The 14,206-nt window shown below is 40.9% G+C and overlaps 1 protein-coding gene across 4 annotated transcripts; it reads right to left on the reverse strand.

Moving 5' to 3' along the window:
• Nucleotides 1-2,496: 2,496 nt before the first annotated feature.
• Nucleotides 2,497-9,253, reverse strand: LOC137135940 (tripartite motif-containing protein 16-like). Of its 4 annotated transcripts, none has more exons than XR_010915527.1 (4): nt 8,742-9,252; nt 6,195-6,347; nt 3,210-5,304; nt 2,497-2,801 (listed from the first exon to the last, which is right to left on the reverse strand). XR_010915527.1 is itself a non-coding variant. In XM_067520786.1 (3 exons), the coding sequence occupies exon 3, from the start codon at nt 5,212-5,214 to the stop codon at nt 3,541-3,543; it is 1,674 nt and encodes a 557-aa protein (XP_067376887.1). In that variant the 5' UTR covers nt 5,215-5,304; nt 6,191-6,347; nt 8,742-9,253; the 3' UTR covers nt 2,497-3,540. The 4 variants fall into 4 exon arrangements, 2 of the variants coding, with proteins under 2 accessions (XP_067376887.1, XP_067376886.1); XR_010915526.1 differs by having other exon boundaries at nt 3,184-5,304; XM_067520786.1 differs by having other exon boundaries at nt 2,497-5,304; nt 6,191-6,347; nt 8,742-9,253.
• Between the last annotated feature and the right edge of the window lie 4,953 nt (nt 9,254-14,206).

The following is a 14,206-nucleotide window of genomic DNA, read 5'->3' on the forward strand; positions in this document are numbered from 1 at the left end:
AACAGTAATGGAGACTTCTGTTTTTTGCTTTTATTTTATTTTATTTTTTTCTCAACTGAACATGGGGAATGTGTACGCAGGGGCTCAGGCATGCCGGATTTTGTGCTACTACACAAATGGGTGTGCTACGGTGTCAGAACTTTCTACTGTCGTGGGTTTTTCACTTACAGTCGGTGGTGGGGGAAAAAACTTGAGGCTTTGTCCTACCATGCTTGAAAACAGCTTTTTCATTTGTCAAATAGTTTCTGATTGGCAGCTTATTCAATTTGATGTGGTGGTTTTTGTTTTTAGCTCATGTTCCCGGTATTTCATGATCTCCCATTATGATACTTATAGGGGTTATTCCAACTATTAAAACCACTGGTAGATTTATTTATCCCCAAGCAACCTATTACACACTAAAGACAACTTGGGGTTCAGCATCTTCCCTAAGGACACTTGTAGTCAGGAGGGACAAGGAGTCAAATCACAGACCCTCTGGTTTAAGATGACTGCTTTATAATAAAGGAGCACTGGTCCACAGAGAGGAACCGGGAGGACAAAAAAAAATTGAGTACTTTTACTTTCAATACTTTAAGTAAATCCTAAATCATGTACTTACTAACTTATTTTATTGGAAATGTCAGTTTGTCCTAGAGAGAGCAGTCGATGAGGCTGCAATAAATGAGCTGCTAACACAGAACCTAGTCAATGTTGTTCAGTGTCTATGGGACAAAAATAAAGAGTATAAAAGACAGGAAATAACCTGTCTTTTTTTGAATCTCTCATTTAGCAACAACTCGTTGTGCAGGTTATCTATCAGGAAAGGTGCTGTGAACCATTATTTAAGATTTGTTACTCTAAAAACCTACTTCTGCTGAGGCAATAAATCTAGTGCTGAAAGAATAAAAATGTATGAAGGAAATGGTGCATCTATTCCAAAACAAGATTTCTCTGTAACATTGGACTCTGATGAGCAGGAAACCCCGTTTAATCAACCTGCATCTGACGGGGAATGGAGAAGTTTTTTTTTCCGGTGGTAGCAAAACGAAGGTGGCTGACACAGACTAACAGTTCTTATCGAGTTGTTTGCATGTAGAAGCCGCTGTCACAGCAAAGCTATTTCCCTCTAGGATTAAACAAGTTGTTCAAATCTTGAATCTTTGTAGTCTTTGGACATCTCTTTATACTTATATAGATAATAAATAAATAAAGCCGTAGGCAGATACAACCACAAATCTTTTGCTTTGGGGCATCTGGTCCATCAGGGAAACTTTTAAGTAAAACAAGTCAAAGTATTGGACTAAATTCTTTGGTGTATAAGGCACAAACTATTGTTTTAAGTGATGGGGAAAGTTAAATTTAAGTTAAAAATGAAGTGATACCAAAGTTATTTACATTCAGAGTGTATCAAGCATTTGCTGAGCTCGCAATAAAATCTAGATTTGGCTTGGAAACAATTTGATAAAGATGTTTGCATATTCTAATGAGGTCAAATAAGGTGTTAGACATTTTTGCTTCAGTTTATTTTCAAGTAAACACAAAAAGTTTGCAACCTGTTTCTGTCAATAAGAAAAACTGTCACTGCTAGTGAGCAACATTATTTACTCATCTAATTAATTTCCATTTTAAATATAGTATATTTACTATATTTTCAAACAATTGTGTCATTGGCAGTAACTACAGACCCACCAGCACAGTACAGTGCCAATATTTTCCAAGGTTGCTATGAAGGATTTACCTTAACTCAAGCAAATTTGATTTACATCACTAACAGTTTTACTTTACTATAAGCAAATCATTCCAGCAAAACAGCAACACCAAATGAGCAACCAAAATGATAAGAGAGGAGGGGTTGGTGCTGTTTGAGTCGTGTTAATCATTTGATACAGTTAATAGTGATGTTCTTATTTCGAAACTGTCTAAATTTAAGTTTTCACTGAGATGGATGGCTTCATATTATTGGAATAGTGTGTGTTAAATGAATTGTACTATGAGGGTTCCTCAAGGATCAATGTTAGGCCCTCAGCTATTTAAACATTATGATCTTCCACAACATTGTGGTGGGGTTGACTTTTTGGATGTGTGCTGATGACACTTTTGTATCTGCACATGTGAAAACACTTGAGCTACCAGCTAAAAAGTTAAAGTGCCGTGGACAGGACCATAAAATGGCTTGATGAATTTTTGATGTGACCTGCCGGGGGGACTGCAGATGAAAATTGGCTTTAGGCTAACTTTTGTGCAGTAACTTCCATCCAATCATCCATTATCTGTCACTGATTATCCTGTTTAGGGTCACGGGGAGCTGGAGCCTATCCCAGCTGTCATTGGGGGAGAGGCGGGGTCCAACCCTGACAGGTCTCAAGTCTATCTCAGGCCAAAGAGTGACACACACACACACAGCTAGACAACCATTCACACTCAAATTCACACCTACAGGCAATTTAGATTGACCTCTCAACCCAACGTGCATGTCTTTGGACAAGAAGAACATACAAACTCCACAAAGAAAGGTGACAGTTGGGGAAGTGAACCTGCAACCCTCTTATTTATTTTTGACTGAAAAATTCAAAAAAATCTATAAGAGAGGCAAATCAACTTCTTTCAAAAAAAGAAAGCACACACTGGTGAGCTTGGGAACATCAAAGGCTGGACAACGATGGAAAGAAGACTTCCTCTTGTGCATCAGTTTTCAGATTTCACATGTTAACCCGCTGCGATGTTCACGGCAGGACGACATGGACAACCTTCACTGACAGCTTTAAAACAACATCTTTAATATCACGCCGTGTCATTCCTGTGTTCGCAGGAGTCACAGTCTGGATCATGGATGGTGCATTCATGTCACATGGGGAAAACGGGAGAGAAGACTTTCCAAGTTACAAATGCTATTTAAATCAAGTTAATCAAGTTATCAAATCATCCCAAAATCTGTAGTTTTCTGTACATCAGCCACCAACAACCAAACAACAAAGATTTGTATAAAAAAAAAAAATTTCCATTATCTAAACCTTCGGTTTGTTTACACATTAGTTACTTTATTACATTAGGATTTATTACATTTTGAAATGTCTAGGTCATGTTTCAGTAATAGTCTGTGTTAATAAAACACAATGTAAACTTATTTAATGAAAGAATGATGATAACAACATGATTATTAAACCCCTAATGTTAACCAAAATGTATTTCTTATTGGTGCACCTCCACAGATCGTAGACGACAATGACCTTGTCAGACATCTTATGCTTGAGAAGACTGCTATCAGCAATCTCATTGGTTGGTACTACAAAATGTTGCACGCTGCACCTTCAAGTAAAAGAAAATTAAGAATGATCACATTAGTACCTGTGATAACAATCAATGCCTTCTAATAAACAATTTGGTCTGATCTAAAAAGTAAAAATAACTACATATAAATACTCAAATATTTAAAAAGATAGTTTCATATGGAGAAATTAGTTGGTGTAGACAAAAATGATGAGCGATTAAATCCTCTATTTTAAATTAAAACACACTGAACAATTAGCAATAAACATTGAAAGAGAATTAAAATTAAGATTAAATGAGTTTGCAGAACTCTGCAGTGACTCCTTTATGGGGAAGCCGAAGTCCAGCGTGTAGAGGCTGAGTGAATGTGGTCTGGACTCTGTGGAGGAGAGTCATGCTTTCAGAGATGCTGTAGAAGGAAAGAAGACCTGCACTGTGATCCAGGTACACTCCAACTCTGGAGGACTGAGGACCTGAGACAGGAGTAGGGATACTGTTGGACCAAAATTGATAAGTGTTCTTGTAACAATCTAATGCCCACGATTTGTTATTGTGTCCAAATCTCCAGTCAGTTCCTCGTCCTGCTCTGCTGAAACTCTTATATGAAACTGCTACATAACCTCCTACACCTGTCCACTCCACCTCCCAGTAACAACGTCCAGTCACACTCTCTCTGCTCAGGACCTGACAACAATCAGTGAATCTGTCTGGATGACTTGAATAAGACTGTTGTTGATCCATTAATGTTGCTTTTCTGTTCCCCTCAGATAAAAACAGATGAGTGTTTGCTGTGTTTGGATCCAGTGTGATTTCACGTGAATATTTGAAGAACCCAGCTCTGGTCTTAGGTTCTCCTTGTGACAGTAAAACCTCCACTTCACTGACTGTCAGTGAGATGTTAGTCAACATCTTTCTCAGAACATCCTGCATTTGATCTCTGAGCTCTGACACAGCTGCTGTCACATCCTCAAAGTATCTCAGAGGACGTATGTTGATGCTGGATGAGTCTGTAGGTTCACTGAGTGCTGACAGTGAGGGGTAGCTGTGCAGAAACTGAATGTGATCCTCTGTGAGTGAGAGCTGCTCCAGTGAAGCGTCCTTCCTCTTCAGCTCAGTGATCTCCTGCTCCAGCTTCTCCTGAAGCTCTTTGACTTGACTCACTTCAGTCCCCTGCTGGGATCTGATCTGCCGCTTCACATCAGACCTTCTTTTCTCCATGAGACGGATCAGTTCAGTGAAGTTCTTCTCACTGTCCTCAACTGCTTTATCAGCAGAGAGACTGATGGCCTCAACCTCCTGTTGAAGCAGCTTCACGTCTTTCTCTCTCTCCTGGATTCTCTGCTGGAGTTTTTGTCGGCTCCCCTCGAGCTCTCTATGCCTCTCAGTCCTCTCTGCTGCAGTTGACACTGTGTTGTGGCCTTTATGTTCGTCCATGAAGCAGAGATAACAGATGCACTGCTGATCCGTACAGCAGAAAATCTTAATCACCTCATCATGAAGTGGGCAGATGTTCTCTTGCGGCTTCTTGCAGGGGTCGGCCAGTTTATGTTTCTTTAAGGGGGCAACATCGTAATGAGGCTGGAGGTGATTCTCACAGTAAGAAGCCAGACACACCAGACAGGACTTAAAGGCTTTTCTCTTGCTCCCAGTACAGAAATCACAGGCCACATCATCAGCCCCGGCATAGCAGTGATCAGCAGGAGTTGCTTGGAGTCCAGTCTTCTTCAGCTCCTCCTCTAAATCTGCTAACACCGTGCTTTTCACCAGGACAGGTCTCGATGTGAAGGTCTGTCTACACTGAGGGCAGCTGTGACTATTCTTGCCGTCTTCTTTATCCCAAAGACTGTTAATACAGTTCATGCAGTAGCTGTGTCCACAGGGAATAGTCACAGGATCCTTCAGTAGATCCAGACAGATCAAACAAGAGAACGTTTTCTGGTCCAAATTAACTCCTTTCTGCGCCATTTTACCCCTCAGTGGAAATGGCTGAGTTTCACTTGTTTACCGAAACTGGAGATGTAAAGGGGAGGGATCATGTAGATAGGGTGAAGCTTCCTGTTTTTGAGAACATGAAGAAGAAGGAGGGGTTTCACAAATGAATGCTCCTTTGTTATCGATCTCCTTCAGTAACTTTTCAGTCTGAGTGAATGAGTAAAGCAAATACACTACAATCCACATTTTCTAATATTGTGGGATCCTTGCACAAAAAAATCAAATGGTGGAAGAGAAAATCTTTCAATGTAAACTGCTGTACATGACTTTCATTAACACCTTTAAGAGCTCAGTAACACTACCTTCCCCAATAATATGAGAATATAGTGATGCAGCTAATTCGCTGTTGCTTCAGTATCAACAAACATCATTACATTTTTAGCTACAGTAGGTATCAATGTCATATACAGGTTTTGTTCATAAAACATGTATTTAAGCCAAGGAACACGCAGAGAGATGGGCTTTGAAATCTATCATCGACAGAACAATAAACAGGAATGGAATGTAGTCAATAAATCAAAATATAAAGTAGTTAGTAGTTACAGTAGTAGATAGTTTTGATAAGGTAAAGTTTCGATATTTGCCAATTATTATTCTGATAAACTCAAATTCCAGTCAGTTAATATTAAATTCTGGGATCTTATAAATATGAAGTAATGAAAATATCCTTGCTGTGCCAATGATACCTGTCTTAAATAGTAATATCCTCCTTATTCTCTCCGCTTTGTTACAAATACAAACAAATCAATAATATCCACATCTCACATGTTAACTTACTAGCCAGGCCAACTTTATTTATAACTTTGTTTCTAAAGCACTTGTGTGTGTGTCTACACATATAAATATATATACGTATATATATATGTATGTACATACACACACACACACACATATATATATAATAATAAAGGATAAAAAGAATAGAAATATAATAAAATAGTACAGTCACCTACTCATACTGGGTCAAAAAGCCAGGGAGAAAAAGTAAGTGCAGAGTCAGTGAATTCCACAAATTGGGGCCTGCAACAGCAAATACTCTGTCTCGGCTGAGCTTCCGCCGTGTCCTAGGCACGTCCAGAAGCAGCTGGTCAGCTGACCTCAGCGACCTGGAGGGGGAATGCACATATAGTAACTCAGACAGTTAGGGTGGAGCAAGACCATTTAAAGACTTAAAAACAAATAAAATTATTTTAAAATGAACTCTAAGATTGACAGGCAGCCAGTTCAGCAAGAATGGAGCCAAGGGGAGCAGATAGTGGGAAAAAAGCAGAGGGCCAAGAATTGAGCCCTGCAGAACCCCGTATAACAGAGGAACAGAAGAGGACTGGACATTATCAATTTTTACGCAAAAAGTTCTCCGTGCCAAGTCTGACCTAAATCATTTCAGAGCAGTTCCACTGATGCCTATCCACTGGTCTAAACGAGAAACCAAAATGCTATGATCTACTGTGTCAAAGGCAGCAGTAAGATCCAGTAGCACCAAGACCACAGAGTCCCCGGCGTCTGTAGCTAAGAGGATGTCGTTAAAACCTCTCAGCAGTGCCGATTCAGTGCTGTGGAGCGATTTAAAGCCAGACTGGAAAACCTCAAGAATGCTGTTTTCCTCTAAAAACTCCTTCAATTGGACATATACATCTTTCTCCAGAATTATTGACAGTAAGGCAAGTTTAGAAATGGGCATAAAATTGGACAACACAGAGGCCTGGGATCCAGGCCTGGCTTTTTAATCAGTGGCTGCACTGTAGCATGTTTGCAGTGACTTGGGAAGACACCGGAGCCAAGGCTGCTGTTAATAACACCAAGCACAGAAGGCCCCAGAGTAGTGATAACCTCTTTAAAAAACTGTGGTGGAACCACATCAGTGGGGGAACCTGACGGCTTCAGATGTCTAATAGTCTCATATGAAAAAAGACAAAGTCACAGGCTCAAACTGGTAAAACGTTACAGGGCGCAACAGAGACACTGAAGGGTCAGAAGCAGGTGGTGATATGGGAGCCCTCACCATGTCAAGTTTAACATGCTGCCAGGGAAGGTTCAACACAAACAGTCCTCGGGGCATTAAGAACAACATCTAGTGCTGGTCAAATAATTAGAATATCTTCACAAAGTTGATGTATTTCACTAATTCCATTCAAGAAGTGAAACTTGTATAATGTATACAATCATTCCACACAGACCGATGTATTTCAAGTGTTTATTTCTTTTAATTTTGACGATTATAACTGACAACTAATGAAAACCCCAAATTCAGTATCTCAGAAAATTTGAATATTACTTAACACCAATAAAAAGAAAGGATTTTTCCACACTCTAATTAGCTAATTAACACAAAACATCTGCGAAGGCCTTTAACTGTACTCTCAGTCTAGTTCTGTAGGCTACACAATCATGGGGAAGACTGCTGATTTGACAGTTGTCCAAGAGACGACCATTGACACCTTGCGCAAGGAGGGCGAGACACAAAAGTCATTGCAAAAGAGGCTGGCTGTTCACAGAGCTCTGTGTCCAAGCACATTGATAGAGAGGCGAACGGAAGTTAAAGATGTGGTAGAAAAAAGTGTACAAGCTACAGAATTTTGAAACGAAACACATTCAACAATGTGGGGGAGATTCACAAAGAGTGGACTGCAGCTGGAGCCAGTGCTTCAAGAACCACTACGCACAGACGTATGCAAGACCTGGGTTTCAGCTGTCGCATTCCGTGAGTCAAGCCACTCTTGAACAACGGACAGCGTCAGAAGCGTCTCGCCTGGGCTAAAGACAAAAAGGACTGGACTGCTGCTGAGTGGTCCAAAGTTATGTCCTCTGGTGAAAGTAAATTTTGCATTTCCTTTGGAAATCTGGGTCCCAGAGTCTGGAGGAAGAGAGGAGAAGCACAGAATCCAGTGTAAAGTTTCCACAGTCAGTGATGGTTTGGTGCCATGTCATTTGCTGGTGTCGCCCCACTGTGTTTTCTGAGGTCAAAGGTCAACGCAGCTGTGTACCAGGACGTTTTAGAGCAGTTCATGCTTCCTGCTGCTGACCAACTTTCACGGAGATGCAGATTTCATTTTCCCACAGGACTTGGCACCTGCACACAGTGCCAAATCTACCAGTACCTGGTTTAAGGACCATGACATCCCTCTTCTTGATTGGCCAGCAAACTCGCCTGACCTTAACCCCAAATTTGGGGTTTTCATTAGTTGTAATCATCAAAATTAAAAGAAATAAACACTTGAAATATATCAGTCAGTGTGGAATGAATGTATACAAGCTACAAGGTTCACTTCTTGAATGGAATTAGTGAAATACATCAACTTAGTGAAGATATTCTAATTATTTGACCAGCACCTGTATAGTGTATAGAAAATTTAAAGAGTCAATAAGGCTTAAAAAGTCCTTGGACATTGTTTTGTTCAGACAGCACACATGCACATTAAAATCTCAAACGATAAGGACTCGATCATACTTAGGCAAGATTTCAGCCAAAAATTCAGAAAATTCATTAAGAAATTCCTTACTGTATTTGGGTGGACGATAGATAACTGCACACAGCACAAGTACTACAGAGAGAGTGTTTTCTATAAGACATGTAGGTGAAAAAGCAACATGTCATATACTCCTGATAAGGTTCAACCTTTGACCAACACCAGATCCTCTATTGAAACTTATCAACGTAACTGTGACTGATGGACACTTGGAAGGACAGAATACAGATGCTATTATGTATTATTGTATCCGGGGACCTTTTACCTACCCCACCATGTGCTGCCCTGTTTACTCAAAGACAATTCAATAATAACACTGTACAAGTTTCTTTTCTTTCTTATAACAGATAACTGTTACTGTGTACGAACATTTATTATCTTCCTTACAACAAAAATAACTCAATCTCAAATACCAAGCCGAGAACCCTCAAAATTATCCACTACACCAGGCTGAGTGTTTGACTCTTGTCTGTTTGACTTGGATGGCGAGAGGAGGGGAAATGAAAAAAGGATTTTATTAACGAACACAACACAAACCAAAACTCACTCCAAACCAAGGACAGTAAAAACACTAAGAGAGGTAACAATAATCGACAAACTATGGTGTAACAAGTTTAACCTTGAATATGAGATAAGAAATGAGAAAACTAATCTCTAACAGATTTGTTGTGTATTACGGATAGAAATGTTTCTGATCAATTTTTTTACCCAACAAGTTTGAAGCAGCCGATGGTTTAGAGAGAAAGCGAAAGCTTGACCAACAGCGTTATAAATGTTTTTTTGTGTTGTTTCCTGAATATTTTAAACCAACTTCATAATCATTTGATTGGACCCATTACATAGAGAGGATTTGATTTTGGAATAATATCATGTAACGTACACTTAAAAGGTGTTTTCGCCAATAGCCTCCTTTTTTATTTATTTTTTTTTTACTATAGTACAAACTACTTTTATTGCCATCTAAGCCCCTCCCCACTATATGCAAAACTCCTAGAGTTTGAATGAAAAACATTCATTGTGCTCAAATAAGCTGTTATAGTCTGTTTTTTTATTAATAGTTTTGACACTTTGTCTAAAATCTATCAAAGTTACGGTCTTGTCTGAATTCTGTCAGTCTTGTATGTGTACACGCTGTTTGTTTGAATAGCTGTCCTGTCTGTCGTTTACCCTGTACGTGTCCAGTCTGTCGTTTTATTACCTTCTGTTCTGTAAGTTTATTAGCTTCCTCGTGGAGTAATTTTTAGTTGTGTTAACTCCTCCAGTGTCTTTATAAATAAATACCCCTTTTCTTTGTACCTCTTCTTGCTGTCATCTTACTTGCTAAATTACTTTACAAACCGTAATATTACGAACTGGCCACAAAAGGACCCAGAAACGTGCAAGAGTTTTTGTTTTTTTTCTCTCCCTTTCCCCATGGATGCCACAGAGGCCTTTTTGGGGTCTTTAGATTCCCTCATGAACAGGCATCAGCCTCTGAACTGCGCAAACAACTCCCTGTAATCATAGACCTGCTCATACCTCTGGGACTCCTGTATGCGTGCTACTTGGCCAAGGCCAGGCAGGTAAAGCAAGTGGTCAGCTTGTGACCCTGGTTGTGTAGCCCGCCTGGTGCCCCGGAGTTGTTGGAGATGCTGGGCATCTATAGAGGTAAGGGGAGACAGTCACTCCTGCACTGGCTCAGCCGCACCTTCCCCGGCTCCCAGCCTGATCGCCTACAGCTGTTGGAAGGGGCTCGCCCAGGTCGACGCTGCTATCTTGGTTCTGCTTCCAGTGGGGGTCGACTCCGCCAGCGGTTTGGAGAGGTTCGCCCAGGTTGGCGCCGCAACCTTGGTTCTGCTTCCAGTGGGGGTCAACACCGCCTGCGGTTTGGAGAAGTTTTGGTCCAGCTTCCTGGGAGAGTGGACACAGCCTCTGGGGATCCTGCTCTGGCTCACCCAAACCCGACCTCAGCTCCTTCTCCGGCTCCAGCTTCTGCTCCTGCTCCGACACCGAGGTCCACTGCCTGCCCTGTCGGCGGTGTGGCTGGCGTCCCACCCGCTCCTAAGCGGGCTCTACGTACTCTGGCCTCCGGAGGGGTTCCGCTATCGCCGGTCCGTCCCCCGGAGGGGTTCAGCCTCCGCAGGCGGCCTCCAGCCCGTCCCCGGAGGGCTTCTGCCGCTGGCTTGCCGCCAGTCCGCTCCCCTGAGGGATTCAGCCGCTTCTGCCGGCTTCCTGCTCTGGGCTCTGAATGTACTGTTTGCCTATGGGCTCTTGGACCTAGACCCCCGCGGGTCCTCTGCTTTGGACTTGCACGTTTCGGATTCATGTCATGGTTTTGCTCTGTGGTTTGGTTATTCCTTGTTACGTTTTCCATTAGTTTATCCTCCACCTGTTTGTTTTATCCTGCTCCTTGTGTTAGTTTCAACTATTTAGCTCAGTTCTTTTGTTCCTGTTAATTTATCCCTTTACCTGTGTGTTAATATTAGTTACAGTCTTGTCTGAATTCTGTCTGTCTTGTAAGTGTACACCCCATTTGTTTGAATAGCTGTCCTGTCTGTCATTTACTCTGTACGTGTACAGTCTGTCATTTGTTACCTTTTGTTCTGTAGGTTTATTACCCTACACCGGATGCCCTTCCGGACACAACCCTCTGCATTTATCCAGACTTGGGACTGGCACAACAAGACACTGGCTTGTGGCCCCTTTGTGGTTGCATTAGACCTTTTGCTTACATACGGCATTTAAACTGATAATTTAAAAGTATTTGCTTATAATTCTCTTTTTGTCTGAACATTTTCTAATAACATTTAAATTTACAATATTGGACTATACAGCAGTTATGGAAAAATTCCACTGCAGCAGGTGCTTAAGTAAAAATGCTGTGAATTTCTGAGCGGCTGTGAAACGAATTTATGCCCCACTAACTCCCTAAAGAGCCTGCAATTAATCCAAAATGCTGCAGCAAGAGTGCTGACTGGAACTAGCAAGAGAGATCATATTTCACCTTCACTAGCTTCTCTCCATTGGCTTCCCATTAAATTTAGAATAGAATTTAAAACCCTGCTTCTTACATATAAAGCTCTGAATGGTCAGGCTCCATCATATATAGAAGACCTCATAGCACCATATCATCCCAGTAGACCACTTCGCTCTCAGAATGCAGGCCTACTTGTGGTTCCCAGAATTTCCAAAAGTAGAATGGGAGCCAGAGCCTTTAGCTATCAAGCTCCTCTCCTGTGGAACCAGCTCCCAGGTCAGATTCGGGAAGCAGACACCCTCTCTACTTTTAAGTCTAAGCTTAAAACCTTCCTCTTTAATAAAGCATATAGTTAGTTATAGTTATGCTGCCATAGGCTTAGACTGCTGGGGGACCCACCCCCCAATGCACTGAGCTCCTTTCCTCCTCTTGACCATCTCTCCTCTCCTCTCACCCCGCAATTCTCACCACTGTATGTCATTAACTCTGTGTGCTCTCTCCCGTAGTTGTCTTTGTCTTCCTCTGTCCCCCTCTCTCTGTCCCTTTCTGCAGGTGTCCCCCGGCTTTGAAGCTGTGTGTCTTCCAGCGTGCAGCTACTGGTCCTACCAATCTGCCCGATGTTTTGTTGTTGCTTTTTGTTGCTCTGTTCTTTTCTCTCTCCCCTTTCCACTCACCCCAACCGGTCGAGGCAGATGGCCGTCCACCCTGAGCCTGGTTCTGCTGGAGGTTTCTTCTGTTAAAGGGAGTTTTTCCTCTCCACTGTTGCCTATGGCTTGCTCCAGGGGGAATTGTTGGGTTCTCTTTATATATCTTTATAATCTTGACTTTATTCTGTAAAGTGCCCTGAGATGACTTTGTTGTGAATTGGCGCTATATAAATAAAGTTGAATTGAATTGAATTGAATTGAATTTAAAGAAATATTTCTTTCATAATTTGCTTCGCCATGTTTTAATACAATAGAGAGTAGCCACCTTAACTTTACTCCTGTACAAGTTGATTATCTTGTTAATAATTCTGCACCCTCACTACGTACAATACCTGATAGTGTTGCCCCTCTGAAAAAGAAGGCAGTAAACCAGAAGAGGCGAACTCCATTTGATATAGTTCATAAACCTCGCAACTTAAAACAGGCAACACGAAAGTTAGAAAGGGGACTGTAGCCAGGCCAAAAGCCATAGTTCTGTTGAGCCTAGTATTTCCTTAATTCTGAGCAGCAATGACTTTCCTTATGAATGAAATTGTAGCTATTAGAGAAAGAATTCACCAGATCCTCCCTCCAAATATGACAGATCTCCATGTACAACAGTGCTACAATCATTAATAAGGCCCTTTTCCCTCTTAGACTGCATTTTACCCATAGATCTCACTTAGCTAACTTCAACTAATATCTATCTGTCATCTAAACTAACAACCTGACTGCTAGATCCTATTCCAACTACGCTGCTCAAGGAAGCTTTACCCTTAATAAATATGTTTGTACTTGATATCATCAATCTATCTTTAGAAACAGGCTATGTACCACAGGCCTATAAGGTACTGTCACTACGTACAATACTCGATCACTTCATACAATACTCGATAGTGTTGCCCCTCTGAAAAAGAATGCAGTAAACCAGAAGAGGTGATCTCCATGGTATAGTTCACAAACACGCAACTTAAAACAGGAAACACGAAAGTTGGAAAGGAAGTGTTGTTCCAGAAATTTAGATCAATCTCATTTAGCCTGGAAAAATAGTTTAAAAATGTACAAAAAAGCTCTCAGTGATGCCAGAACAGCATATTATTCATCATTAATAGAAGAAAACAAGAACAACCCCCAGTTTCTGTTCAGCACTGTAGCCAGGCTGACTAAGAGCCATAGTTCTGTTGAGCCTAGTTTTCCCTTAACTCTGAACAACAATGACTTCATGACTTTCTTTATGAATAAAATTGTAGCTATTAGAGAAAGAATTCACCAGATCCTCCCCCCAAATATTACAGATAGTTCTTCACATACAGAAGTGCTAGAATAATCGATAAGGCCCCAATCCCTGTTAGACTGCTTTTTACCCATAGATCTCTCTGAGCTAACTTCAATTATTACCTCATCTAAACCAACAACCTGTCTGCTAGACCCTATTCCAACTACAATGCTCAAGGAAGCTTTATCCTTAGTAGATACATTCATATTAGATATCATAAATCTATCTTTAGAAACAGGCTATGTACCACAGGCCTATAAGGTAGCTGTAATTAAACCATTACTTAAAAAACCCTGTCTTGACCCCGGTATTTTAGCCAATTACAGACCAAAATTTAATCTCCCCTTTATTTCTAAAATAATTGAAAAAGTAGTTGCAAAACAATTATGTGATCACCTTCATAGGATTAATTTGTATGAAGACTTTCAGTCAGGATTTAGAGTTCATCATAGTACAGAAACAGCACTGGTAAAAGTCACCAACGATCTTCTCATGGCCTCAGATAATGGACTCGTCTCTATACTTGTTCTGTTAGATCTTAGTGCTGCATTTGATACCATTGATCATAACATTTTATTAC

This window comes from Channa argus, chromosome 11 (assembly GCF_033026475.1).
Source record: "Channa argus isolate prfri chromosome 11, Channa argus male v1.0, whole genome shotgun sequence".
Taxonomy (NCBI): domain Eukaryota; kingdom Metazoa; phylum Chordata; class Actinopteri; order Anabantiformes; family Channidae; genus Channa; species Channa argus.

Coding starts and splice junctions, on each gene's coding strand:
- LOC137135940 (XM_067520786.1), bottom strand. CDS start 5,214: ATGGCGCAGAAAGGAGTTAATTTGGACCAGAAAACGTTCTCTTGTTTG.